The sequence below is a fragment of the Cricetulus griseus genome, chromosome 2 (assembly GCF_003668045.3).
Source record: "Cricetulus griseus strain 17A/GY chromosome 2, alternate assembly CriGri-PICRH-1.0, whole genome shotgun sequence".
Lineage (NCBI taxonomy): Eukaryota > Metazoa > Chordata > Mammalia > Rodentia > Cricetidae > Cricetulus > Cricetulus griseus.
The window spans coordinates 36,238,178-36,266,073 of NC_048595.1; the positions used below are offsets into that span (position 1 = coordinate 36,238,178).

General features: G+C 45.1%; 2 protein-coding genes across 6 annotated transcripts in view; one reads left to right on the plus strand and one right to left on the minus strand.

Annotated features, from left to right (window-relative positions):
* The window catches only part of Rad54l (RAD54 like), a 24,803-nt gene extending 21,929 nt beyond the window's left edge, over positions 1–2,874 (plus strand). For both annotated transcript variants that reach the window (XM_027402530.2, XM_035439697.1), the window contains exons 17-19: positions 218–397; positions 1,873–2,036; positions 2,129–2,874. In XM_027402530.2, the coding sequence (XP_027258331.1) occupies positions 218–397; positions 1,873–2,036; positions 2,129–2,339 (555 nt within the window). In that variant the 3' untranslated portion in view covers positions 2,340–2,874. The remainder of the gene's footprint in view (positions 1–217; positions 398–1,872; positions 2,037–2,128) is intronic.
* On the minus strand, positions 2,465–27,757 carry Lrrc41 (leucine rich repeat containing 41). Of its 4 annotated transcripts, none has more exons than XM_027402525.2 (10): positions 27,490–27,757; positions 23,031–23,117; positions 21,970–22,040; positions 10,501–11,644; positions 6,506–6,766; positions 4,632–4,796; positions 4,442–4,540; positions 3,617–3,739; positions 3,309–3,384; positions 2,465–3,213 (listed from the first exon to the last, which is right to left on the minus strand). In XM_027402525.2, exons 1-10 carry the CDS (start codon positions 27,686–27,688, stop codon positions 2,994–2,996), a joined length of 2,445 nt encoding a protein of 814 aa, XP_027258326.1. In that variant the 5' UTR covers positions 27,689–27,757; the 3' UTR covers positions 2,465–2,993. The 4 variants fall into 4 exon arrangements, with proteins under 4 accessions (XP_027258326.1, XP_035295587.1, XP_027258330.1 ...); XM_035439696.1 differs by lacking the exon at positions 27,490–27,757 and adding an exon at positions 27,305–27,361; XM_027402529.2 differs by lacking the exon at positions 27,490–27,757 and adding an exon at positions 26,788–26,820.
* Positions 27,758–27,896: the final 139 nt, after the last annotated feature.

Here is a 27,896-nt window from a genome sequence, read left to right on the forward strand (position 1 = left end):
GAGCTGTGTTTCATTGTTTTACTTTTATTTTTGTGTTCTGCTGTCTTAGAATCCGACTTTATGGGTTGGGGAACTCAACTGAATGGTAGGCATACCAACTTGTCCTCAGCAAGTATAGAAGAGTGGGAGATATGGTGGCTGAGCTGAGAAGGATCCTAGCTTAAGTTCCAAGTGTGTACAGCCTACCCTTTCCTTTCTTGTTTTCTTTCTTTCCCAGAGTCCCGATTTTGTCTTCATGCTGAGCAGCAAAGCTGGGGGCTGTGGACTTAATCTCATTGGTGCTAACCGGCTGGTCATGTTTGATCCTGACTGGAACCCAGCCAATGATGAACAAGCTATGGCCCGAGTCTGGCGTGATGGTCAAAAGAAGACCTGCTATATTTACCGACTGCTATCTGTAAGGATGAGGATAGTGGATCAGTAGGGGTGGGTCATGAAGCAAGACCATCTTAACTATTTCTTAGTGTCTCTTTTTAGCCCTTCTGCCTGTCTGGCCCACAGTGTGTACTTAACCAAGTCCTTTATTCTGTTCTTCCTCATCCCCCCTTTTGCTCTCCACCTATTTGCTCCAGAAGCTTCTTGCTGTGCCCTTCGGATGCTTACTCAATTCATAGGGCACTATTTTCTTTCATACTGTGTCATTTGCTTTAAAATCTTCTCATGCTTCATGTCCCAAAGGGTAAGAAGTGGTAAATAATGGTAATTATGCACTACAGGTCATGCAGACTGTTACCTATATCTCTAGCTTACTGACATAAGCTGTCTTCATTTTTTTCCCCAATCTAGTAGCTATCCAGTGAGTACCATGCAGCTTTTATGCTTGACTTCATCGCTAAAAGGTCTCAGTTCTTCCTCACCTAATTATTCTTAAGGCTACTGTATGTTAATAGAGATCATCTTACTCTTTCATCCTTTCTTTTTAGTTTTTTTTTTTTTAAGGTTTATTTATTATGTGTACAGTGTTCTGCCTGTATGCCTGCAGTGCAGGCCAGAAGAAGGCACCAAATGTCATCACAGATGGTTATGAGCCACTATGTGGTTGCTAGGACTTGAACTCAGGACCTCTGGAAGAGCAACCACTGCTCTTACCCCACTGACCCATCTCTCCAGCATTTGTGTGGAGGGGTTGTGACAGGGTTTCTACTGTGTAGCCCTGGCTGTTCTGGAACTTGCTCTGTAGACCAGGCTGGCCTGGAACTCAAGAGAGCCACTTGCTTCTGCCTCTCAAATGCTGGGATTAAAGACACACACCACCACTGTCCGCCTCTTTCTTATACTCACATACATTGCTGTTTCTAGAATCAAAACCTTCCCAAGAAATCTTCCTGCCTCAGCCTCCTGAGCAACTGAACCTCTGTGTTTTTCTAACCCCATTATGCCCAGCTTTCACTTCATTCTTGGCTTGTAATCCATCTTTTTTTTGTTAGTTAGCTCAAAAGAATCTACTTTCAATATTTTCTGAATTCCTGGGACCCTGGGTATCAGGTACAGATTTCAGTCATTGTACAAATTTGTTTATAAGTCTATCTTTCGTAGTGTTTGGTGACTTAAAGGATAGGAATATTTCATTCCTCCTTGCATCCTATTACTAAGATAAATAAGAGTTGGACCTGGTGTGCAGGGAGGTTTGCTACAGATAACCTGTTTTTACCCTAAATGGATTTAGCCCTGTCCCTAACATCCTCCACTGGTGTAGAAAATAGCCTGGATGAGCAAAGCAGCATAATTCTTGACTCTATAGAAGAACTAGGAATATGAATCTCAGCCAAGGCAGATATTAGCCTTTTTCAAGAGGGCTTTAACCCCTGGGTTTTTCTACTCCCTCAGTATCTACAGGGATAGACCAAGCCTTATGTCTTATCCCACTTCTAGGCTGGAACCATAGAAGAGAAGATCTTTCAGCGGCAGAGCCATAAGAAGGCACTGAGCAGCTGTGTGGTTGATGAGGAGCAAGATGTAGAGAGACATTTCTCTCTTGGCGAGCTCAAAGAGCTGTTTACCCTGGATGAAGCTAGCCTCAGCGACACACATGACAGGTAGGTGGAGTGCCCCTGTCATTATCTCTGAGTTACCCGAACAGCACAGAAATAAGACCTATAGTGACCATAACTCTGTCCTCTGATCCCAGGCTGCATTGCCGCCGTTGTGTAAACAGACGCCAGGTCTGGCCACCCCCTGACGGTTCTGACTGTACTTCAGATCTGGCTCAGTGGAACCATAGCACAGATAAACGGGGACTCCAGGATGAGGTACTCCAGGCTGCCTGGGATGCTTCACCTACAGCCATCACCTTCGTCTTCCATCATCGTTCTCATGAGGAGCAGCGGGGTCTCCACTGATAGCCAGATAGCCAGCTGGTCTGGATGTAGTGGTTAAAGGAAGGATATAGGGAAAGGGGGTTCTCTGCTTCATGAGGCTCTGCTCAGTTTTGTTCTCTGGGAGAAAATCATCAAGAAGGGCTGCATGATGTTTGCCCAAAATTTATTTTATAAGAAAAACTTTTTTGGTTTAAAAAAAAAAAAAAGAAAGAAAGAAAGGAATAAAGGCATGAAAGGGACTGAGGCCTGGGAACAGATTGGTAAGCCCAGGAGGGAAGAGGCCTGGTGGTGGACGTTCCTATGTTTCTCTAAAGCCTGGGAGCCTGCTTGAGGAAGGAGGCAGGTAGCCCCAGGGCAGGGGTAGGAGGCTTTCCATAGTGAAGATAATGACCTATAACCTCCTGGCCTGGGGTTCCCAGGGTACTGAGTAAGTGGCCCAAAGCCTCTAAACTCAGCTGTGGGAATGCCTTTGCTGGGCCTCATCAGGGCCTCCAGGACCTCAGTGCAAGGGAAGATGGGGAAAAAGAAACCAAAAAAATAAACAACAAAAAAAAAACCCAGACAAAGTGGCAGAAGGAGAATGACAGAATCAGTGGTTGGGGATTCTGGGCAGCCCATGCCTCAGCCCCTGCAAGCTGATGGTACTGAGGATGGGACTGTGAGGTATGGGCCCCATCACATGGTGCTGACATAATCTGCAAAGGCCTGGGATGAGTCCCATGAGTCGCTAACCACATGGCAGGTAGCCCGGAGCCGCCGGATTGCTTCCCTTGCTGTGACTGCATCCTGGTCCAGCCAGTTCTGGAAGAGGCGTAGGTGACCAAAGGCTCCACGGCCCCAGCGCTCCAGTCGCTTGGCAAACTCCAAAAGCCCATCTGGCTTGATGCAGTTGGAGCTGGTAGGGATGAGACAGATTAGCTATCTGGGAAGCAATTAGGCTTTGTCTATATCCCTTTCTCCCATCCCCTCTCTTCCCAATCCCTAGCATACCTGATATCCAGCTGACAGAGAGAAGAGGATGAATCCTCTGAGAAAACATCTGCCAGGGCCAACAGGCCAGCGTTCCCTGGAGAGAGGGACAGGGAATACTCATTACCTCGACCCAAGAACAGGGAAACAAGGGAATCCTATCTCAGCTCCATCTTGAGCAAACCATAGTTCTAGCAGTTCTGGAGACCTAGTACTCAATACCTGTATTTACAATCATAGCCTTCTTAGTGGAGTAGTCAATACCGTTACCCCAAAAATTTATAGGTCAAAGAGCTGGTTCCTTCCTCCCTCCAGGGTCTGTTCCCTACCCAGGCGGTTCCCTGGTAGTCGAAGGCCCTTCAGTGTAGAGTTGCCCTTCATAGCAGCAACCATCTCAGGAAGAAATTGGGCTGGGCGCTTCTCAAACAGACGACAGAAGGAAAAGGTAATCTCTGTCAAGAGAAAGTGGGATATTTGGGTAAGAAGTAAGGTTGGTGCTATCCCTCCTGCCCCAGGTGGTAAGGTGAGCAAACATTTTACATAGTCCTGAAAAGAATAATCTGCAAAGTCCCAAGCAATGTTGGAACTCAATTCAAGTAAGATACTGAGCCTAAATATGTGTGTGTGTGTGTGTGTGTGTGTTTAGTTAGAAGCGAATACCTGAAGTGGCCACAATATCGCATTTCTCCCCACTATTTTCTTGTTGTTTTGTGTTCCGAGAGAATTTTTCTGTGTAACAGCTCTGGCTGTCCTGGAACTCACTTTGTAGATCATTCTGGCTTTGAACCCACAGAGATCCTGTCCCTGCCTCCCGAGTGCTGGGACTAAAGGTGTGTGCAAACCACTGACTCACCCTTTTCCTACTATCTCACTTTTATTTTTTATTTTTTTAATTTGAACCCACCAAGGGTGCTACCACCATTTCTGCCAGCCCTTTACAAACAAAACAAAGTGAGGTACTAAAAATTGGGTAAATGCCCATGTTTGAAGAGGAACTGAATTTGGGACGTTAGAAGGAAGGTCATACAGGTCCCATATCCTTATAATCAAGGAAGATATTAAGACTAGGGAAAGAATCGTGGTTTGCACATTGAGAAAGTGGCAGAGTTACAGTGAGGACACAGGAATGCTCAGGCTCTAGATTAGGACCTTACCTTGAAGGGTCAAATTCTGTAGCAAAAAGAGCACCTCACTCTGACAATCTGCAAGATTCATATCGTGGAAGCTCAGCCTTTTCAGAGATAGGTTATATTCTGGATGGGAGGAAGAAGCCATGGGCAATGGGCTTAGTTTTCCCAGGGAACAGTGGTAGGTTCCCTCCCTACCCTCCTGTACCATTCTTACCTTTGAGTGTTTGCAACACAAGCCCAAAGTCCTGGGGAGAGGCAAAGGTGGCACTGTCCAGTGACAGCTGCTGCAGAGAACCCGAGGCCTTCAAAACAGAGCAGAGCAGTGGGGCTGGCTGAGCTCCTCGTGGAAATCCCATTTCCAGTTGCTCTAGGCAGTTTTCTGCATTTGACAGGAAGAGGAAATTGCAATTAGCTGTCTGTATACATATGTAGACGGGTGGTGATGGAGAGGCAGGAGGATCTCTGAGTTCAAGGCCAGGTCCATAGAGCAAGTTTCAGGACAACCAGGGCTACACAGAGAAACTCAAACAAAACATGTATATGTGTACCACTACTTGGGGGTCAGGAAAACCTTACCATGTGGGTTTCAGGTCTGATGGCAGCAAGTGCTTTTCCAGGTTGAGTCATCCCACTGGCCCACTATTTCTACCTATAGTAGACTCATTAGGGAAATGGTTTGTTATCTATGTATCTTGCTTCTACTGTGTGTCAGGCTTTATGATAAGGTCTAGAAATGGACCATTAAATATAAAATCCCATCTTTGCACTCAAGCAAATAAAAGAATGCAGGGGGTAGATAGCTCAGAGGAGAAGTGTTTGCTGTGTAAGTGTGAAAACCTTGAGTTTGGATCCACAGAACCTATATAAATGGCAGGTCTGGCAGGGCTGTGGTGGCGCTCACCTTTAATCCCAACACTGGGGCAGAAGCAGATGGATCTCTGTGAGGTTGAGGCCAGCCTGATCTACAGAGACAGTTCCAAGACAGCCTCCAAAGCTACACAAAGAAACCCTGCCTTGAAACAAATGAATGAATGAATGCCAGACAAATAAATGGCAGAAATGGCAGGTCTGTGGTAGCCCACACCTGAACTTCCAGCACTGGAGAGGTGGAGACTGGCTGCCTTGCAACTCCTTTGTAGACCAGGCTGGCCTTGAAGTCACAGAGATCCACCTGCCTCTCCCTCCCTAGTGCTGGGATTAAAGGTGTGAGCCATCACCACCTGGCTTTTTAAAATTTTATTCATTTTTTTGGTTGTTCCTTGATTTCTCCAGTGATACATGCATGTACACATACACACAACAACAAAATGTCAACCTGTGGCCTCTACCTACATATGTGTACACATATACAAACAGAGAGCAAATGCATAGTGTGGGGTTTTTTTGTTTTTTTTTTTTGGTTTTTCGAGACGGTGTCTCTGTGGCTTTGGAGGCTGTCCTGGAACTAGCTCTTGTAGATTAGACTAGGCTTGAACTCACAGAGATCTGCCTGCCTCTGCCTCCTTAGTGCTTGTACTAAAGGCATGCGCCACCACTGCCTGGCGCAAATGCATAGTGTTATAAGAGGAGACATAATAGGAAATAGAAACATAAAGCACAAACAAAAACAACAAACACCAGGCAATGGCACTTGCCTTTAATCCCAGCACTTGGGAAGCAGAGGTAGGTGGATCTCTATGAGTTCAAGGCCAGCCTTGTCTACAGATCAAGTCCTAGGACAGCCAGAGATACACAGAGTGACCCTATCTTGAAAAACAAAAAGAAACATCAAGTAGGGCCACTGAATCTAGTTTAAAAATAATCAGCTTAGATCCCCTTTCTGGAGATAGCTGTCGTGGTCATGCTCACAGCAGTTCTGGGATCTCTCTAACCTGAGGTTATTTTAAAGACTAGCAGTTTATAGCTGGGCAGTGGTGGTACACACCTTTATCCCAGCACTCGGAGAAACCCTGTCTTAGGGGGTGGGGGAGGCAAGGGAAAGCAGGACAATAACAACAGGGTTAAGTGGAACAGGCTACAGTTGGAAGTTCCCTTCCTCTCCCCAACCAAACACATATCAACTGTGTATGTGCATATACACTACTTTACCTGGTATTTCCTCATCCCCAATTATGTGGCTAGGGGGCCCAGCATTCTCTGGTACGGCAGGGTTATCCCTCTGGCTTGGGTGGTCAACACGAATAGACAGGACCCGCAGCAGGGGGAGGGCTCGAACAATGGCACGAGTCAACTCCAGGATGGGCAGTGGTGAAAACAGGTCACTGAGATGCAGGGCACGGAGGCGGCATCCAGCCTGGCCTGAGAGGGCCCGCAGGCTGTCCAGCAGGCGGAAGATATTAGAACCCAGGCCTATGGCAGAAGAGATTAAATAACAATGTGAGAAATGTAAGCAGAAGTAACATTCAGTGAATGTCTCTTTTTTCCTTTTATTTTTTTGGTTTTTTTGAGACAGTGTTTCTCTGTGGCTTTGGAGGCTGTAGACCAGGCTGGTCTAAAGGCATGCACCACCACTGCCCAGCAAATGCTGTTGCTACTGATTACTACCAAGTCTTGAGCTTTGGATCAGATTATCAGATTTTGAGATAAGGCTTTAGACCTTAAACTCCAGGGCTGGGGTCATGGGTATTTACCATGTCTGGCTGTGGATCATGTATTTTTGACATTTGTATCAATTGCTTGTCCATTTTCTCCTTTTCCTTGGGTAACTAGCAAATTGTGATCTTTGGTAGGGACTTTGTACTCTAGAGTCATCAGGAGAATCCCAGAATAAGATAGGTGTGGTATGCTAGGAGCTGGGCACTGATTTTTTCAAAAGATGTATGGCCTTGAAGAGGGAATTTTGGATAACTGGGTCCTATCTCAGATACCAACTCATGAGTGGGAAGGGTCTCAGGACACAGCTCTAGAGTCATGTAGTGGGACCAGCATTGTGAGAAGTCTTGAAAGCTAAGCTGTGAAGATGGATGCACTTGTAAAATAAGTAATGATGGTCCAACCAAGTATATTGTAGGTGGGAATGGCAAAAAAAGTAGAATGGATGCATATTGGATCAGTGGTACAGCATGTGCCTAATGTGCATGAATCCTTGGGTTTGATGTACTAGAAACAAAACAAACAAACCATTTCCCACAGGATAAATAGTCTAAAAAACCACGGCAGTTTACTTAATAATTACTTAATATAATTACTTAATAACTCCTGAGAAACAAGTTCTCTTCCTTGTATTTATAAACTGCTGTTAATTTATTCACCCAACTAATCCTCCCCACCCCACCCCCAGACAGGGTTTCTTTGTGTAGTCCTGGCTGTCCTGGAACTGGCTCTGTAAGCCAGGCTGGCCCGGAACTCAGAGATCTACCTGCCTCTGCCTCCCAAGTGCTGGGATTAAAGGTGTGCGTCACCATGGCCCGGCTCATCCAACTAAATTTTTACCAGCATTTTTTCCTCCCCTACACACAAGAAGCACATAGTGTTCTTGCTCATAAAGCTGCTAAAAATATAACAGGAATCAAGGAAGCAAGAGTACAATAGATATGTATAGGATGCATACTGAACCTTCTCGCTTCCCAATTCAGATTTTGTTTTTCAAGACAGGGTTTCTGTGTAGCCCTGGCTGTCCTCTAACTCAGAGATCTGCATGCCTCTGCCTTATGGGTAGGTGGGTGTGTGTGTGTGTGTGTATGATGTATGAGTCTGAAGGCAGCCTAGGCCGTGTGTGTGTGTGTGTGTGTGTGTGTGTGTGTGTGTGGTGTGTGTGTGTGTGATGTGAGTCTGAAGGCAGCCTAGGCCGTGTGTGTGTGTGTGTGTGTGTGTGTGTGTGTGTGTGTCTGTGTGTGTCTGTGTGTGTGTGTGTGTGTGTGTGTGAGTGATGTGAGTCTGAAGGCAGCCTAGGCCGTGTGTGTGTGATGTTTTTCCAAACTAAATATGCTGACAATGCTGCCTTTAAACTCCAGATCTTCCTGCCTCTATTTTGTGAGTCCATGCTTAACCTGTAAAAGGCTTTGAATGAACAAAAGGGTCAAACTACATGTTCTAAAGAATACTTGTGGCCGGGCGTTGGTGGTGCACGCCTTTAATCTCAGCACTCGGGAGGCAGAGGCAGGAGGATCTCTGTGAGTTCGAGACCAGCCTGGTCTACAGAGCAAGTTCCAGGATAGGCTCCAAAGCAATACAGAGAAACCCTGTCTCAAACAAACAAAAAAAGAAACTTGTGTAGTGCAAACAATGGATTGATGGACTGATGAAATTAAGCCACGCAAGGAGTAATAATATCCTGAATTAGCTGGGCGTTGGTGGCGCACCCCTTTAATCCCAGCACTCGGGAGGCAGAGGCAGGCGGATCTCTGTGAGTTCGAGGCCAGCCTGGTCTTCAGAGCGAGTGCCAGGATAGGCTCCAAAGCTACACAGAGAAACCCTGTCTCGAAAAACCAACCCCCCCCCAAAAAAAAATCCTGAATTAAGGATACAGGTATAAATAAATGGATTTGGAAGGTGTAAAAGTAGGGCCTAGTGACTAAATTTATTCAGAGACAGAATCTCCATTTCTTTGGGCAACTGAGGCAGTTGTGCAGTTGTGATATCTTTGAGAGGAGGATCAGTATAATAGTGTATATAGGTTGGAAATGAGTTGAAAGGATGACACCTAGTAGTAAGCTAAATCAATGTCTTAGGCCAAGGAAAGGGGTGCGGAGGTATTAGCATTAGTGGCCATTGAAGCTACAGGAATAGATGCAATTGTCTAGAAAAGGTGATAAAATGGGAGAGTTCTGAGAAACTGATGATTAGTAGGGGAAACTGAGGTAATGGAAGTATTTCAGAAAAAAAAAGTTTTTTGTTTTTTTTTTTTTAAAACAGGATTTGTCTATATAACCCTGGTTATACTGGAATTCACTACATAGGCCAAATTGGCCTCAACTCCACAGATCCATCTAGCTCAACCTCCCAGGTGTTGGGATTAATATGTTCACTGCCATACCTGGCTTAGGAAGAAACAGTAGATGTGATATGAGGACTAGAAAAGGGCATGTGAAATGTAGTAGCAAGGAGGACCTCCATGGCCTTTACTCTCCTCTGTGCACTGGTGAGTGTTTGAGTGTGGCTTGAGAGGAGATAGTAGAGATGACCACGCCTTGAGGAGAGAAGGAAATGGAACGCTGGTGGAAACCTGACTTAATGTTTGGGTGCTAGGAGAAGCAGTAGAAAGAAGGGAAGTTGTATTAGTGAAGTCAAGTTATCTGGCTTGAATACTGGCTCTACAGCTTGCTAAGGGTTACTCTGGGCAAGTCAATTGTTATAGGCTGATGTTAGAAATTAGATTAGGTAGTATTTTGAGAATATTTAATGTCAGATATAGCCCAAGTATATGAATACTAAAGCATCTGAGAAACAAGCCTCCATAAAAAAGGAAGAAGTAAGGATTTACTGTATGGGGAATTAGTTAGCTTCTGATAAGGCTGCACCTTTCATTGAGGTGAAGAAAAGGATGAACTCAGAAGTAGGCTAGTTGAAGGAATTCGTGTATGACACATTTTCTTTGTGAGGTCATTTACTAAGTAAGGGAGAGTTTGGGAATTACAGATTAGAATGGGAGTTCATGTTGCAGATACAATGAAGGGTATTAGGAGGCTGATGGTACATCTGTGTTTTCTGTAGCAGTTTTTAGCAATTTAGGTAGTTTCAGACAGGTTGTACATTTTGCTGACAGTGTATGAGCAAGTGGATAAGGACAGAAGACTGTCTTTTAGGTTGTTGTTCTGTCTTCCGCCCCCTTAAAACCTGGGTAGGCCCTTTGATATAACTGGTGTGATACAAATCCAGAGCCCTGCCTGGGTCTAGATTGCCCTCTGTATCTAGCTAACGTATCAGCTCCTTTAGAAGCCTTGTTCTAATAGTAAATCCATATTATGAAACCTTATTTTTCTCTCTTAACATTAACAGTATGTCAGTGTGTTTTGTGTTTACCTCTTGCCTCTGTGAGACACAAAGGAACACATCCTCCACCTCCCTCATCATACTCCCCACCCTAGATTAGGCACAACACTGCTGAGAGTTTCAAACCCAGACCTGTTCCTTCAGGTGCTCACCATTGTAGGAAAGTGTAAGGCTCTCCAGTGATACCCAGGAGCTCAGCAGGTGGCACAGTGTCACAGCTGCTTCTGTGGAGAGTGGAACAGTGAACAGCTCCAAGGTGGAAATGCTTCGGAATCGCTGGGATGCCTCCAGTGCTGGGAGCCCCAAACAGCTGGGATCCGATCCATCCAGAGCTCCACAAGCTACTTCCCCAATCTCCATCTCTTCACCATCCTCTTTCTCACCAGCCACAATAAAAACAAAGTCATACAGGTCTTCAGACTCTGCACCAGACCCCTGACGGGTGCGGGCACCTTTCTTCCCTGCTGCTCGTTTGAAACGCTTTAAGGGCTTAGGCTGTGAGGCTGAGCTAGCTGGAGCCCGTTTGGATGATGTGGAAGAGGAGGAAGAGGAGGCAGAGGAGGTGGCAGCTGGAGCAGAGGATGGCTGCTTGGTGCCAGAAGCCTCATAAGAGGTGGCTGGAGGGTACAGCTCCCTCTTAGAGTCTGTCCCACCTATTGCCAGGCTTTCTTGTGTGCTGCGGCGTGTTACACGAGTGGTAGGTACAGCCCTGGGCATCTGCTTGACTTCACTCTTCCTCCGGGTGGCCATTAGTGCTGCAGCACATCGCTCTGCTGCATCCCGCCGAGGCCGGCGTGAGCCTAGCAATAAGGACCCTTCATCTCTGGATGGGGCCCGACCTCGGGAGGCTTCACCACAAAGGCGGCAAGGCAAGCTACCAGGGCCTGGCTGCCAAAAGCCAGCGCTCATGGTGAGGATAAGGATGAAAAGGGCTGACTCAGGCACAGGCCAGGAGTACAGCGACACTTGGCTAACAGCGCCATGGTGAATGAGCTGATGCAACAGCTGTCGCAGTGACTGCTGAGCAGCCACGTCAGAGAACAGCAGGTGGCGGAACTTGAGGGTGTGCAGAGAACTTGCCAGGGTCTCGAGAACCCTGCGGTTTGGCTCAGCCACTAGCTCAGTTGCTCCCTGCAGCATATTGCAGATGGTGAGCTGTCGAACATGACGGGAGCTGTGCAGGAGAGGTGAGAAACGCTGATCACAAAGACGCTTATCAGAAGACACATCAATGGTTCCACGTAGAACATGGGAAAAAAAGGCCTCCATAAACTTGGCTCGCCAACAAGTCACACTCTAAAAGCAAAGAAAACACCAGACATTTGTCAAGTGCCCTCTTGGTTTCCTTCTAGTAGCAAACATTTCTGAGTACGGCATCAATCTAGGTAAATGACACAAATTCATACTGGTAGCCCCATTATACAGATAAGCAAGTGATACAAACAGATGAAGGAACATATTTTTGTTCTTTCTATAGGGCAAATGTCTGACAGATGATAATTTTTGTGTGTGCATATATATATATATATATATGGGACAGAGAGGCCAGAGGTTGTACTTCAGCACTGCTGCTCTTACTGGGTTGAGGCTTGCCAAGTAGGTTAGGCTGCCAGAGCATCAAGCTCAAAGGATCTGTTTCCTCCCCAGCACTGGGATTAAAAGTATACACTCTCCAATGGAGCTGGTGTGGTGAATGCCTTTAAACCCAGCACATGTGAGGGAGAAGCAGGTCTGGTCTATATACATTATAGCCAAGGCTATGTGAAGAAACACTGCTCATAAAAAGTTATGGCTGGGCAGTGGCGGCGCGATCCCAGCACTTGGGAGGCAGCTGGATCTGAGTTCAAGGGCAGCCTCCAAAGCTACAGAGAAACCCCATCTCGAAAAAACAAAACAAAAAAGTTATGTGTATGTGGAGGTCTGTAGGGATGGCTCGAATGGAGCATTTAGCTGCTCTCGGCAGAGGACCCAGGTTCAGTTCTCAGCACCCACATGATGGCTGACAACCAACTATAACTCCTGTTTCAGGGGATCCAATGTCCTTGGCTCATGTAGTAGACATACATGCAAGTAAAACACTTTTTAAAGGGCACCACTATACCTAGCTTTTGTGTGTTCATGCACATAGAGGCCAAATAACTTGATATTTGAGGCAAAGTGCTCTTAATGCTTATTGTATATATCAGGTTAAGGGTCCTGTGAACTAGCACTTCTTTCATCTTCCAGTGGGGGATGTACTGAGATTACAAACATCTAAGTTTAGCTTTTATATGGGTTCTGGGGATTCAAACAGGTTATCATCAGGCTTGCTCAGTGAGTACATTACTTACTGAGCCAGCCCCCACTTAAGGAGGTTTTGGGGACCAAATTTATGCTTGCACGGCACTTTACTGATTGAGCTATCCCCCAGGCCTAATAGGTTTGTTAGTTTTTTAATTGTATGCATATGAAGGGATGGTTTCTGAAACATGCTTTAGGACATTTCTATCTAGTGTGTATACACCTGTGGGTATGACTGTCTGGAGAGGCCCAAAGAGTGTACTGGATTCCCTGGAGTTGGAGCTGCACATGGCTGTGAGCCTTTTTTAGGAAGTAATGTTGGGCCAGTGGACCCAGTTGAAACCACAATCTTGTGAATGCTGGGGATCAAACCTAGGGACCTGATATGGCAATCCCTTCCCCAGCTGAAATAAAAACATAACCTGGAGGGAGTAGTACAGAAGTTAACACTGGTTACTGTACAAGTAAGTGGTAATCAAGATTTGGGCACAAGAAATCTGTTTCCGAGGAACTATCTGTGTGTGTGCACATATGTGTTCGTCTCTCTCTCTCTCTCTCTCTCTCTCTCTCTCTCTCTCTCTCTCTCTCTCTCTCTCTCTCTCTTTCTCTCTCTCTCTCTCCTCTCTCTCTGTGTGTGTGTGTGTGTGTGTGTGTGTGTGTGTGTGTGTGTGTGCGCGTGTGTGCGTGCTGTGGCTGCCAAAGGCTGATATTAGATGTCTTTAATGCCTTCCTTCACTTTGTTAAGGTAGGGTCTCACTTTGAATCCAGAGCTGATTTAACTAGTTTAGCAAGCTTAATTTGGAAACCCTGCTTCTGGGTTGCAATTATAGGCAGGTGCCATGCCCACTCAGCATTTACATGGGCACTAGGGAATCCAATTCCATTTCAGAACATAAAGGACTTCTACCTGCTAAGCTATCTCCTTTTTCTATAGTATCTCACAACTAAGACATAATACTTTAAATTCTCAAAATTTGGTTCTAGAGCTTCATCTCAACTTTTTTTTTTAGCACACAAGCTTTGTTCAGGCCTGTATCATCTCATGCCTAACCACTTAACTTTTTGATGGCTCCTTTTCCAAATTACTTTGTAGGATAATACAATCAGTATTTTCCCATTACCTAGGATTTGAAGTTCTCCAAGCTGACAGAAAAGCTCTTCTACAAGAGCTCTGCTAACCTGAAGCTTTCTTCACAAGAATATTTTGCTCTGGCTAAATCCATCTCCCTCACCCAAGCCTTTCTTAACATGTCCTTTGAGCACATCTATCAGGAATGTTCTCCACTGGTAACTCAATTTCCCAAAGTATCTACTAACTCCCCTGAGACTGCTGCTTTGTAGGGGTGCACCAACTATCAAGCCTTAAGATACTGGCATACCCATGATGTTTAGTTTCTGCCTGTGCACTTGTCAACAAGATCAGAATTTCTAGGTATAGGAATCACTTCTAAGGTTTGTTTTCTCCAAAGCAGGTTATTTGATGTAACTGGGACTTCATCAGACTATTTTGATATACTAAAAATTGAGGGGAACAGATTTTCAATATTTGGTGTACATCAGAATTTCTTATAGAGTTGTTTTCTTCCACCACCATCCCCAAATGCATGTCAGCTTCCCAGATGTCTACATGTGACATCTGAAAGAAGGTCCAGACATCTTTAATTTTAAAAGCTGTTCCCCTTAACATGGTATGTACTCACTCATAAGTGGATATTAGACATACAGCAAAGGATAACCAGGCTATAATCCACAACCCCAGAGAAACTAGGTAAAAAGGAGGACCCCAAGAAGGACACATATGAAGGGCCCCAGGAAAGGGAAATAGGATCTCCTGGGTAAGCTCAGGGATAGGGTGGGAAGAGGCTGGGAGATGGGAACATGAAGGTTTGAGATGGCTGAGTTGGGAGAGGGATGGAGAGGGGGAGCAATGAAAGAGATCTTGATGGAGAGAGCCATTATGGAGTTAGGAAGAAATCAGATACTAAGGAAACTCCCAGGAACTCACAAGGATGATCCCAGCTAAGACTCCTAGCAGTAGTAGAGAGGGTGCCTGAACTGGCCTTCCCCTATAATCAGATTAGTGACTACCCTAATTGTCATCACAGAGCCTACATTTAGTAACGGATGGAAGCAGATGCAGTGATACATAGCAAAGCACTGGGCTAAGCTTCTGGAGCTTAGTTGAAGAGAACGAGGAGGATTGTGTGTGTGTGTGTCAAGACCATGATGGGGAAACCCAAGAGAGACAGCTGATCCAAGCTCATGGACTATGGGCTGAATGTTGGGGAACCTGCATGGGACTGAACTAGACCCTCTGAATGTGGGTGACAGTTATGTGTCTGTTGGGGGGGGGTGGCCCTGGCAGTGGGACCAGGACTTATCCGGCTACATGAATGGGCTTTTTTTGTAGCACATTCCCTATGGTGGAATACCTTGCTCAGCTTTGATACGGGGGAGGGGCTTGGTCCTGCCTCAACTTGGTATACCAAACTTTGTTGAGTCCCCTCAGAGGAGTGGATGGGGGTGGGTAAGGTGGGGGGGAGGAGCCTGCAGAAGGAGGGGAACTGGGGCTAGTATATAAAATGAAAACAAATTAAATAAAATGATGTTTTAACATAAAAAAAAAACTGTTCCCCCAAATGATTCTAATGTTCACCAGAGGTAGGGAGGGGCTATGTTACTCTTGAAAGACATCAAGCCTCAGAGTTTACTTGTTTTCTTTTTAATTAGAAGTTTTAGACTTGGGAAGGGGAGGATCATGTGCTATGTGTGTATGTAAGTCAGAGGACAACTTTAGTGGAGTCACTTTCAACTTTAGGTAGGTTCTGGAGCTCTTAAGTCTGGTTGCCAGGGGTGTCAGGCAAGTAACTTTACCCTGAAGAATCTTGCAAGCCCTGGAAAGTTTGTGTTTTGTAGATAGGGTCTCATGACCTTGTACCTTCTGCCTTCCAGTCTGGAACTATAGGTATGTGCCACCACAGCCAGCTCAAGGCCCTACAATCCTTCCGTAAGGTCGCCTGGCTTTCTCATTTGTACACCTTACCTCTTCTCTAAGGTACAGAGGATTTGTCCCCTGTTTTATGGTGAAGATGTTACATGAATCAAACAAGATGAAGTAAAGATACTTTAAAAGATAAAGTGTTACTGGCATACCAGCTGATTATTAGTCAGGATGGACACTATAACAAAACGCTTCTCTTAGAAAGCGTTTGTTCCTTAACAAACCCATCTCAATCTGCCCTACCAGAGCAACAATCAAATCAGGACATAGGCCCCTAGTATCCTCAGGTGAAAGTCTGGCCTTTTTGTCCTAGTTTCTGCCTGTAATGGTAATATTTAGGAATGATTTCATGCTTGAGTTAACTTATATGTCTTGTTCATCTGCAGAAGGACACTGGGGAAGCAGGTAAACTTAGGTGGTAACCAAACCTCTCTTCATCTACTTTGGAATGGTAAGCACTGGACCCAATGCCTTGTGCATATTAGACAACACTGTTTGTTTGTTTTCAAGACAGGCCTCAAACTCACAGAGATCTACTTGTCTCTGCCTCCCAAGGGCTGGGTTTAAAGTCTGCACCACCACCACCACTCAGCTTAGACAACATATTTCTAACTTATATGTGTATGGGTATTTTGCTTGTGTGTATATCTGTAACCTTGCACTTGCCGGTTTTGGTTTTTTGAGACAGGGTTTCTCTGTGTAGCTATGGAGGCTGTCCTGGCACTCGCTCTGGAGACCAGGCTGGCCTCGAACTCACAGAGATCCTCCTGCCTCTGCCTCCCGAGTGCTGGGATTAAAGGCGTACGCCACCAATGCCCGGCGCACTAGCCTATTTTTAAGAGTCAGGAAGAGGCACCATATGGGCGCTAGGAACTGAACTTGTGTCCTCTGAAAAATCAGCTAGTGCCCTTGGACAACACTTTTAACACTGACAATTCCTCCACCCTCTGCTTAGTTCTGAGTGGTAGCAAAGGATGTTCTTGAGTCCTTCAGGGTCTCACTAGCACTTTCCCTACACATTTGTTGGCCCACATGCAGCCTTTTGTTTTTAGGACAAGATTAGCTCAAGCCTCAATTCTGCCTCAGCATCCTGGGATTATAGGCATGTATCAAGATAGATTAACATGCACAGTCCTGGAAATTGTTTGTGAAGCTGGCATATGGCTTTAATCCCAGACTAGGGAGGCAGAGACAGGCAAATCTCTTGGGTTTCAGGCTAACCAGAGCTATATAATGAGACCTTGTTTCAAAAGAATAATTTACAAGCAACTTCAATAAGCCCTCAACTTTACAGGTAAATTATACAAGATTGAGACCTAATCTATTGTGGCAGTTTCTGCATGAGAGGAATAAGAAACATGTAGGTGAGACAACTAAAGGCTGGACTTTTCCAGACCTGCTAATGAAAATGTAATACCTCAAGTGGGATGACTCTATTAGCAGCATAAGACAACTAGTAGAAACAGTACTTCACAGTTAAACTGCTTCAAGCTAGGTTATCATTTATTAATTATAACTTTTGGAAAGGTCTCATTGTACTTATTTCATCATCTATAAGAGCTATACCAGCTGGGAGGTGGTAGCACATGCCTTTAGTCCCAGCACTCGGGAGGCACAGGCAGGGGGATCTCTATGAGTTTGAGACCATCCTGGTTTACAAGAGCTAGTTCCAGGACAGCCTTCAAAGCCACAGAGAAATCCTGTCTAGGGGGTTGGGGAGGATGGGAATAGAGCTATACCAAGAGTCATCATAAAGGTTAAATATATAAAGTTATAATGGTTATCTCAATAATTTCTCATGAATTCTTACACAAGTTTCTTATGTAAGTCTCATGCAGAAACTGCCACAATAGATTAGGTCTCAGTCTTGTATAGAATTTTCCAAAGATGGAACCCTAGACCTTGAATATGCTAGAAAAGCAAATTGCTTCTAGTGTTTTTGATATTAAACTTAGAGTCCTGGAATAAATCTTCATAATGATGTCAGAATTCCAGATGGCAGAATTATAAACAAAACACCACCAGAAGCCAGACCTAGTAGCCCTTTAATATCCGTACTCAGGGGACAAAGGCCTGTGGAACTCTCGAGTTTGTGGCCAGTCTGACCTACACAGTGAGACCCTGTTGCACAGTCAAACAGTGCTTCATGATTTTATGTCTACAAAGGATCCATGCTAATCTGTATTACTCCAATCTTAGTATACTTGTTGCTGAAGTAAGCGTAAGAAGTACAATTTCTAGTCAAAGAATTTCAAAGGCTCTTGACTTACATAACCAACGAGTTACAACAGGGCCAGGTGTGTTGGCACAAGCATTTAATCCCCGCACACAGGAGGCAAAAATGGGTGGATCTTTGTGAGTTCAAGGCCACCCTGGTCTACAGAGTGAGTTCCAGGACAGGCTCCAAAGCTACAGAGAAACCCTGTCTCGGAAAACCAAATAAATAAATACATAAACAAATAAATAAATAGATGGCCCGGGGATGGTAGCAGCACATGTTTTAATCCCAAAACTCAAGAGGCAGAGGCAGACTCCAAAGCTACAGAGACCCTGTCTTGAAAAAAAAAACAAACAAACCAACCAACCAATCAACAAACAACCAGGTGGTGGCATGGGCGCATGCCTTTAATCCCAAAACTCAAGAGGCAGATGGATCTCTGTGAGTTGAGGCCAGCCTGGTCTACAAAGTGAGTTCTACAACAGTTAGGACTGTTATATAGAGAAACCCTGTTTCTAAATAAAGAAAGAAGCCAGGCGTTAGTGGTGCACATCTTTAATCCCAGCACTCAGGAGGCAGAGGCAGGCGGATCTCTGTGAGTTCAAGGCCAGCCTGGTCTCCAGAGCCAGTGCTAGGAGAGGCTCCAAAGCCACACAGAGAAACCCTGTCTCAAAAAACCAAAACCAAACCAAACAAAAAAAAACAAAAACACCCCCCCCAAATAGATAAATGGATTAATTAATAAATAGATGCTCCGATTTTTTTTATTTTTAAACTAACAAAACATTAAAGCACAAGTTTCAGGCATCTCTGGCTGATCCTAAGAATGACATTTGTAACAAAAAGGGATTACTAACATGAGGTAAAATCTTACTTTCTCACATATTATGTTTTTTTTACTTCACTGGAAGCTTGGTTGTTTTGTTGTTGTTTTGGTTTTTCGAGACAGGGTTTCTCTGTGTAGCTTTGGAACTGATCCTGACACTCGCTCTGGATACCAGGCTGGCCTCGAACTCACAGAGATCCGCCTGCCTCTGCCTCCTGAGTGCTGGAATTAAAGGCGTGTGTCACCAATGCCTGGCTTTTTTATTTTTGCTTTTTTGAGACAAGTTTTCTTTGCGTAGCCTTGTCCATCCTAGAACTCACTCTGTAGACCAGGTTGGCTTTAAACTCACAGAAAACGACCTGCCTGTAACTCCCAAGTGCTGGAATTAAAGGGATGCTCTACCACTACCTGGCTCACTGAAGTTTTTTGAAGTTAGGATCTCAGTCTCACAGGAAAGGTTGGCCTTGAAACAAGAAAGTAGCTAAGGATAATCTTGATCTCCTGACTGTCCTGCTTTCAGTTCTACCGCTGGAATTACAGTTCTATGCACCACCACGCATGGCTTTATATAGTGCTGTAGACTGAACCCAGGACTCTAAATATGCCAGACAAGTACTCTAGCAACTAAACTGTATTTCCTTTCCCTACTGATACTTTCTATATTTCTGTAATGTGTCCATTTTATTTTATTTTATGCTCATTTTATTTTATTAGGATGTTCATGATCTTTTTATTCTCTGTATCTTAAATTTTTTTATTTTCGTGTTTTTGCCCATCCATGGAGGCCCAAAGAAGGCACATCATCTGGAACTTAAGTTATAGGTAAGCAACCAGACATGACAGCTTAACTGCTGGACCATCTTTCCAGGTCTTTATCTCTTTGTTTTGCAAACAGTGCTTCAAATGTTGCCTTCCAGTTGATTATTTAAAATTAATTTATGGAGGCTGCAAAGATAATAACTAAAAACAAAAATGTTGGGGCTGGAGAGATGGTTCAGTGGATAAGAGCACTGACTGCTCGATCAGAGGACCTATGCTCAATTCCCAGCATTCATGGCATCTCACAACTGTCTGCAACTCTACTTCTAGGAGATGGAGATCCAAAGTCCTCTTCTAGCTTCTACAGGTACTGGTACATGCATACATGCACATACACAGATAAAAATAAATCTTAAAAAACAACAACAACAGCTTTAAAACATGTTTATGGTGTTGCCATTTTATGTGATTAAGCAAATCTCTCTCTCCCTGTCTGCATTATAGTCTTAAACTTGCTAGGCAAATATTCACTGACCTATATGCCCAGGCTCCTATTTCCTTTTTTGGTTTTACCTATTTAATTAATGGCATTCTATTCTGAGACTACACATCAAGCTACTTACTTGTTATTGGTGTTTTGTCCTTTTGCTTTTTAAAAATTTCATCTTTAATTTATACAGATATTATCTAAACATAATGTAATGGAAACATACCCTAATTTTTCCAGAAGGCTAAGCAGCTGATCCTTCATTTCCCAACTACTTTGTTTTCAAAATATCTACATCATCATACAGATCTCTATATACAGCAGCACTATATGGTTTTTAAGTACTCCTGTTTCATGAGCAGTGTCCTCTGGAACTTGCATAGTGCTTAGAACCAAGCAGAATCAATAAACGGCTTTTTTGTTGGTGGTGGGGTTTTTTGTTTGTTTCGTTGTTTTTCTGGCAGTGCTGGAGATTAAAATTGGTATCTTATTCAGGCTAGGCAAATATTCTTACCACTGAGCTATACATCCAAATTCTCATCAGATATTTTTAAATTATAGGTAAGGTGAAGGCTATTTTTGTGCTAAAGCACAACTCAGAAAAAAAATCTGGAATAGGTATATACTGAATCAGAACTTCTGTCTAAGTAATTTAGATCACCCAGCCTAAGCCTCCCTATCTTCTGAAATGACTAGGGGCAATAAAACAAATGAAACAATAAGTCTCTAGAAGCTTGAGATGTTAGATAAAGAAAGTTTGTATACTTGCTGGTCAGCCATACTGCAAATGAAATACTGAGAGAAAGTATGTCTATTTCTGTTTAAGAGCTCCAGTGATTTCTATCTGAGTCAGTGAATAGAATTTTAGGACAAAAGGAGTCTTACTAGACACTGCCCAACCCCTCTCACAAGATTCTGAGTTCCCTGTATGCCCTTAACATCCTTATATCAAGTTGTTATACAGACTATTTAAATACTTAGTAACAGAATGTTTATTACTTCTGAGATTAGCTTGCTTTATTACTAATAAAATTTCACTTTTAGATTAACAAAAATGCATTCTCTTTTAGATTCAAGTCTATTAATCTGTAGCTCATGTTTCTTAAATTGTCTCTTTTTCAGAAATAACATCTCATATTTCAAAGATGACTCAATGAAGCTTTGACTTTTTTCTCCATATCCCAGGAAAAGATAGCCTGACTACTGCAGAACCAGGCAGGACTATCTTCTCCCTTGTCCTATACAGGGTACACAATAAATAGCTTCAACCATTGCTGACTAGCCCTTAGTCCTTTTCATTTTTTATTTTTATTTTGCCTACATGTATATCTATGCACCATGTGCATGCCTGGTGCTCAATGAGGTCAGAAGAGGGTGCTGGATCTCCTTGAACTGAAGTTACAGACAGCTGTGAGGTGCCAGGTAGGTGATGAGAACTGAACCTGGGTTTTCTGTAAAAATGGTCAATGCTCTTGACTGTTGGGCCATCTCTCCATTTGCCCCCATTTAATACTTTTTATACAGCTTCTCCTAAGCCAGAACTTTTGTACTTAGCAAAGATGAGTTGGCTCCTTCTGTTACTATTCTTTTGTTTTTTCTTTACTAGTTTTTGTTTGTTTGTTTGTTTGCTTTGTTTTGTTTTTCAAGACAGGATTTCTCTGTGGCTTTGGAGGCTGTCCTGGAACTAGCTCTTGTAGACCAGGCTGGTCTCAAACTCATAGAGATACGCCTGCCTCTGCCTCCCGAGTGCTGGGATTAAAGGTGTGTGCCATCACTGCCTGGCTTCTTTGCTAGTTTTGACCACTGCACCAACTCAGTCAAAAACTCAAGGAATCTTGGGTTTGCATTCCACTGTGATCACACTCTGTAATCATAGTAAACACGTCATTGCTAAATGCCAAATGACCCAAAACCTTGTGACAAATCACCTGTGCTCAACTCCCAAATCCAATCTCTGTATTGCAATAGTTCCCAGTTTGTGTCTGTATGCTATACTTGCTTTACTATTCAAGATTAGTCTAGAGTAGTTCTTCCTGGTACCTTAACTTACCTCCAAACTGGAAGGCCTTGTTTTCATCAGCTCATCCCAGAGTCGGCGCCAGATGGCCTGAGTGGAGAGACCTGTAGGAAGAAACATATTAGCTGGCTGCCTGCTGCCCACTCTGAATGAATACATCAGCCTTTCATATTGTCCTCTGGCTTCAGAGGACAATACAGCTAGCTGAATAGTTAAGAACACTAACTCTAAAGACAGATCATCCAGATTTGAATATTAATAAACTACTCTAAAGCTATGTGATCATGGGCAAGCTACTTAATTTTCCCCCTCATCTGTAAAATATAATTAATGTTTATTTCAAAGGGCTGTTGAAAAAGGATTAAGTGAATAGATGAATTTCTCTGGGTAAAGTACCTAAGACTGCTTTGGCCCATCAGGGTTACATAATATTAGATGTTAACTGATATAATGAGGAACAGCAGTTTGGTAAAATTGAAAAACTAATGTTCAAAAGTTCTAGTTATAGCTTGTTTGTGTCTTAGAGTAACAGGGATGTGTTATATGTTACATATGTTATATGTAACAGTAGACATGTGTTATAGGACACTGTAGGAAATAATAAGAAAATAGATGTGAAGGTACTTTTAAAAAAGATCTATTCTTTGTTTTCATGTGGTATGTGTTTTGCCTGCATGTACATTGTATACCATGTGTCTGATGCCCACAGAGGCCAGAAGAGGATGTTGGATCCCTGGAACTGGAGTTATAGATAGTGTTGAGATCCAAACCCAGGTTCTTTCCAAGAGTAGCAAGTGTCCTTAAACCACTCAGCCTTCTCTCCGACCATAGGAAGGCGCTTTTTTGATTTTTGTTCTTTGAGACAGGATCTCACTATGTAGTCTTAGCTGGCCTAGAACTCACTTTGTAGATCAAGCTGACCTGAAACTCATAGAGATCTACCTACCTCTGCCTCCTGAGTGCTGGGATTAAAGGTGTGCGTCACCACACCTGGCTAAGGTACTTTTTTTGAGAAGCATGAGTTCTAGTCAGGTATCAAGTACAAAAGTTACCTGAAGAACACCATGGTGAGAAAGAGTAAGAAAGACACTTACCTTTTTTGAGGGCAGTTTCCTCAATCCTCTCCAAGTAATATATATTGAGCAGAGGTAAGATGCTTTGAAGTATTGGGCCTGGGAGAGCTACAAAAACCAAAAGACAAAGTTTACTATCTTAAGGCAGCTGGAATTCAGGGGAAAGGATGAGTTAAACAAACTGTCCTGCTCTCTGAGGTCAGTATACTTCTGCAAGAAGCACTAGGCCCTGAGTATACTCTGAGCTAATACCTTCCTATGAAAACTAAAGTTAATTTTTGTTCTCTAAACTCATTATACCTTATAAACAAAAACCAGTTTTTCCCTGTATTCAGGAAGTGGAGGTGGGAGGATCAGGAATTCAAGGCTAGGCCTGACTATGAAAGTTTCCCTATTATAGTCTTTTGGATTGCCTTTACTTATTCTCCCCCCTTGGCCTCATTACAAAAGCAGTGTTAATCTTAAAAGAAAGATTAAATAATTTGTCTAATACACAACTAACTGTATGAGTCAGAATTTGTCCAACTCTAGATATAAAGTCCTTTAGTTTATTATACCCCCTCTTAGAACTAGAGAAGTTGGAAAGAACTGATAATTGTTTTGTTTGAGTCAAAATCTTATTCCAGCATTTGGGAGGCTGAAGCAGGAAGGTTATTGCAAGTTCAAGCTAGCCCGAGCTCTATATGACTACCAAGCCAGCCAGGGACCACACAGAAAAACCCTGACTCAATAAAACAAAATAGGGGTATGTGTATTGAGGGAGTTGTGTGAAGACAGAATAGATAGAAATGGCTACCTCATGACATTAAAGATCATGCTTGCAATTTGTTTAACACAATAGCTGTCCATTATAAGATCAGTGAATACTGGCTATTATTATGTTTATTCTGACAACAGCATCTGTGTTCTACTAAGCTTAAGATTTTGTAGTCTATTAAACCTTCCATTCCTTGATCTACTTAAAAAAAAAATCTGTCTTTAAATGATGTGTATATGTGGAGGCTGGAGAGGTGGCTCAGAGGTTCTTCCAGAGGTCCTGAGTTCAATTCCCAGCAACCACATGGTGGCTCACAACCATCTGTAATGAGATATGGTGCCCTCTTCTGGCCTGCAGGCATATGTTATATACATAATAAATAAATAAATCTTTAAAAAAAATGATGTGTATATGTTTGCATTTATATGAAGGTATGTGCAGGTCAGTGCAGGCACCTGCAAAGGCCAAAAGGTTGGATCTATGGGAGTTCTGATCTGACACAGGTGCTAGGAACATGAACTCTTGTATAAAAGGGGTACTCTATTACCACTGCCACCACTCCCCTGCCCCCACCACCATTTTGAGACAGGGTTTCTTTGTGTAACAGTCCTGGCTGTCTTGGAACTCACTTTGTAGACCAGGCTGGCCTTGAACTCACACAGATCTACCTGCCTCTGCCTCTTGAGTGCTGGTATGAAAGATGTGCACTCCCCCCCCCCCTTAAAGACTGGGTCTCATTCCTGGCTGGCTTGTAACTTGAGGCAATCCTTCTGTCTCTACCTCCTGAGTGCTGGAATTACAGGTGTGAGCCAGCACACATAGCTCTTCCTCAGTGTAATTTTTCTTGAGGAATAACTGACTCTTAAGATCCAACAATCTAGTGTACTTTTTTGTATCTATTAGGTATTCAATGATATTCACTGTACCTGTTGCTTGAGAGTACTATTTCCCTGTGCTATTACATTAATGTAGGTCTGTCATCTGAACTGCTTTCTTTGACCTGCCTCTATATTCTCTCTGAATCTTGCTCTTCCTGATGACATTACTCTGCTCAAACCTTTCAAAGGCTCTCTATGCCATTCAAGATAAAGTTCAAACCTCAATCCTGATATTTAAGTCAGCACACCTTACTCTACTGAACTCTCCTCACTGTACTCTTGAGAGATGTGCCACAGCAGGTATGTGAGGTCAGAGGACAATCTGCAGGAGCCCTTAACTTGTCAGGCTTGAAAGCAAGTGTCTTACTTGAATTATCTATCCCACTGGCCCATTCTGTTTGCTGTTAATTTTTTGTTTTTCACTACACTCTTGTGTTACCTCTAATTCCTTCCCCCTCTCAGCAATGCTAGTCCACCACCTTCAAGAAGCTTTTCCTGGCTGTTTGCTAGCCCACCCTGCAACTTCCCTCCAAAACTGCACAGCCTGACATGCCTCTTCCTTGGCCCCTCTAAAAGTTCTCACTGGAGTCAAGCTCTTGCTGGGAGGCTATTTACTTGATCTGGCCCACTAGAGGCTCTCCTGTGTCCTCTCAACCTGGCTGGGGCTCAATCAAGAATAATGAAGTGGTGATGAGCACACAGGAAAGACATTCCTTCAGAGCTTCCCCTTTCCTTTCCATTCTGCTTCCCTCTGTTTGGTTATCCCCTCTCACACACAGGAATCGCATCTCTTCTACCTATACACTCTACTGCTCCTTTCTCAATTATTTTTTTGTTTTGTTTTTTCGAGACAGGGTTTCTTGGTGTGGCTTTGGCTATGCTAAACTCGACTCTGTAGACCAGGATGGCCTAAAATTCATAGAGATCCACCTGCCTCTGCCTCCCACGTGCTGGGATTAAAGGTATGTGCCGCCACCTAGCTCTATTCTTGGGAATTCTTCTTTGCTTTCTTCTAGCTTATACTTTTTTTTTTCCCTTTTTCTTTAAATGCTTCCTCTCTGCAAGCTTTGGCCTCCACACCACTAATCTCCTCTTGTAGCCAAGATCAGTATCTCAGAATCTCCAGGCTGATGGAGATTCCACGTTTCCAGGACTTCTCTGGGCCTCTGCTCAGTCCCACCGAGGCCTTTCTCCCATTCATCATGGGGTCAGCCTGACCTTTTCTGCTCAGCTTGGCACAGGGCCTCCACAATCTCCTATAGTCAACACACAGCGCCTGAAAACTTCTTACCCACTCACTTCTCCCCCACCCCCACCCACAGGAAGGCACTTGGGCCTGCTCTGCAGTAGTAGCCTACTCCAAGCTCAAAAGGACTTACCTGACCACTTTGTAAGGCCTTAGAAAGTATCTGGAGCCTCAACGCTTCAAACCAGCCTCCTCATGGTTTATTAAAACCTCAACCTCAATTCTCAACTGACCAGGGCCTACCTTCTGGCAAAGATGTCACCACCACCTCAGGGGCCTCCTGGTGTAACATCCCCTGTACATTCCAAGGCCAGGGGTTACCTCTCTCCTCCCCTACCTTCCATTTGGCCTGACTTGCGATTTCATCCAACTTCAGCCAGACCCTACTCCACCACCATTCTGTCAGGCCCATGGCCTCCCTCTCTTGAAGCCAGGCCTGCCTCAGAGGGCCCTAACTTTGTCTTTAACTCTCTATTATCACTTTTCACACCATGGACCCTTTCCCCTCCTAAGTTGCCAGGCCGCTGGCCCGCGATATACTCCTACAGCAGGGCCTTCTTGAGACCATCTGGTCCAGGCACTCCAGGCCGCTGGCCTTAGCTGCTCAGTTTGGACCGCCTCGACAGGTCCCAGCCCTTTGGTACCGCCGCTCGCAGGCCTGAAGCCTCGGTTACCTCCCCTTCGGACCAAGGCCTCTTGCCCATGATGCGTCCTATTCCATTTGGGCTTGTCTGTCCGGGATACCCTGGCCCTTGCCCTGCCTGAGGCCTCCTCGGCCCTTCCCGCCGACCGGTCGTTCGAGCCTGTCCCTGCTTGCCGAACCTCTCCCGGCTCCCTCCACTCACTTTTCCACCCTTCTTCACCGCCCCGGCCCATCCGAGGGGCCTCCGGCGCTACCTGCTCTGCAGGCGGATCAGCCGCTCAGTTTAACAGTGTGGTCTGGGGCGTCGGTGCGCTCCCTCCAGCTCTTGGGCCGTCAAACAGGCCACGGCGCCCCCAGCCTTTCGGCCTCTCCCCCAACCCCATTCCATTCCCTCGCTCTCCACTCGGCTGTCTCACCCCGCCCATCCGCTGGGCTCCGGGAGTCTGGCTGCCCGTGGTGTACCCCGCGGACAGCGGAGGCCCAGGGCCGTCAGTTTAGGTGGCTCCGGGCCTGGCCTCCTTGCCTCAGGCCTGGCCTGCCAATATCGGCCCCTGCCCCGGGGCAGCCGGGCCATCCCTGCCCGTCGGTTCGACATCCGAGCCTCCTCGGTCCAGTCCGGCTCAGCCCAGTGTCAGTTCCGAGCCTTCGGCTCCGGCCTGCCAGTCCAGCCCCTGTCGCTAGGGCCCTGCCAGCTTTTGCCCCACACCGGGCCTTCTGGCCTCGCCCCCCGCGCCCCCCGCGGCAAGCCGTGGTTCGGGTCCGCTTGCTCACTGGGTCTCCGTCTTCACTCTGTCCGGCCCCGCCAGTCAGGGAATTCATGCTCCGACTCGATAATCTGACTTGTAGTGCCCCGGGCTGGGCCTTGCCCCGGGCCTCTCGGCCTCGCCCCCCGCGCCCCCTAGCCGCTGGGCCGCCCCCGCTCGCTGCTGGAGGTAGCCCCTCACTCCGCGACTTACCCCACACCCCGCTCTCCAGAACCCCCATATGGGCGCTCACTGCCCGCCCGCACAGCTCGAACAGGGCGGGGGGAGCGCTGGGGCCCGAGGCCGAGCTCTTCGCTGGCGCCGCCTCCCGGGACGTGGCCTCCATGGTCGTTGCCGCCGCTACCTCACAGAACCAGCAACTCCGGGCGCGCCAGGCCTCGGGCGCCGCCATCTTGGGGAGGTGCGCGAGCCCGAGAATGGAACGCGCAGACCGCCATCTTGAAGAGGTCAGCTCTCAGGACCGCTCCATAAGTGATATGGGTAGGGGCAGTCACTACGCGGTAGCAGAGCGCCATATAAATCAGCAGATATCTCGAGTATCTTAGGAAATACTACCTGGAAAATCACTCTAGATGACACACTTGGGCCTGGGGCGGCCA

What these genes read in the sequence shown, in the direction of transcription:
- Lrrc41 (XM_027402525.2), bottom strand. Translation starts at nt 27,688, where the DNA reads ATGGCGGCGCCCGAGGCCTGGCGCGCCCGGAGTTGCTGGTTCTGTGAG. An exon ending in GGAAACTGCCCTCAAAAAAG is followed by an intron (nt 22,041 to 23,030) that starts GTAAGTGTCTTT and finishes TTCTTCCTACAG; the next exon opens with GTCTCTCCACTCAGGCCATC. An exon ending in TGTGTTGCAAACACTCAAAG is followed by an intron (nt 4,541 to 4,631) that starts GTAAGAATGGTA and finishes CCTCCCATCCAG; the next exon opens with AATATAACCTATCTCTGAAA.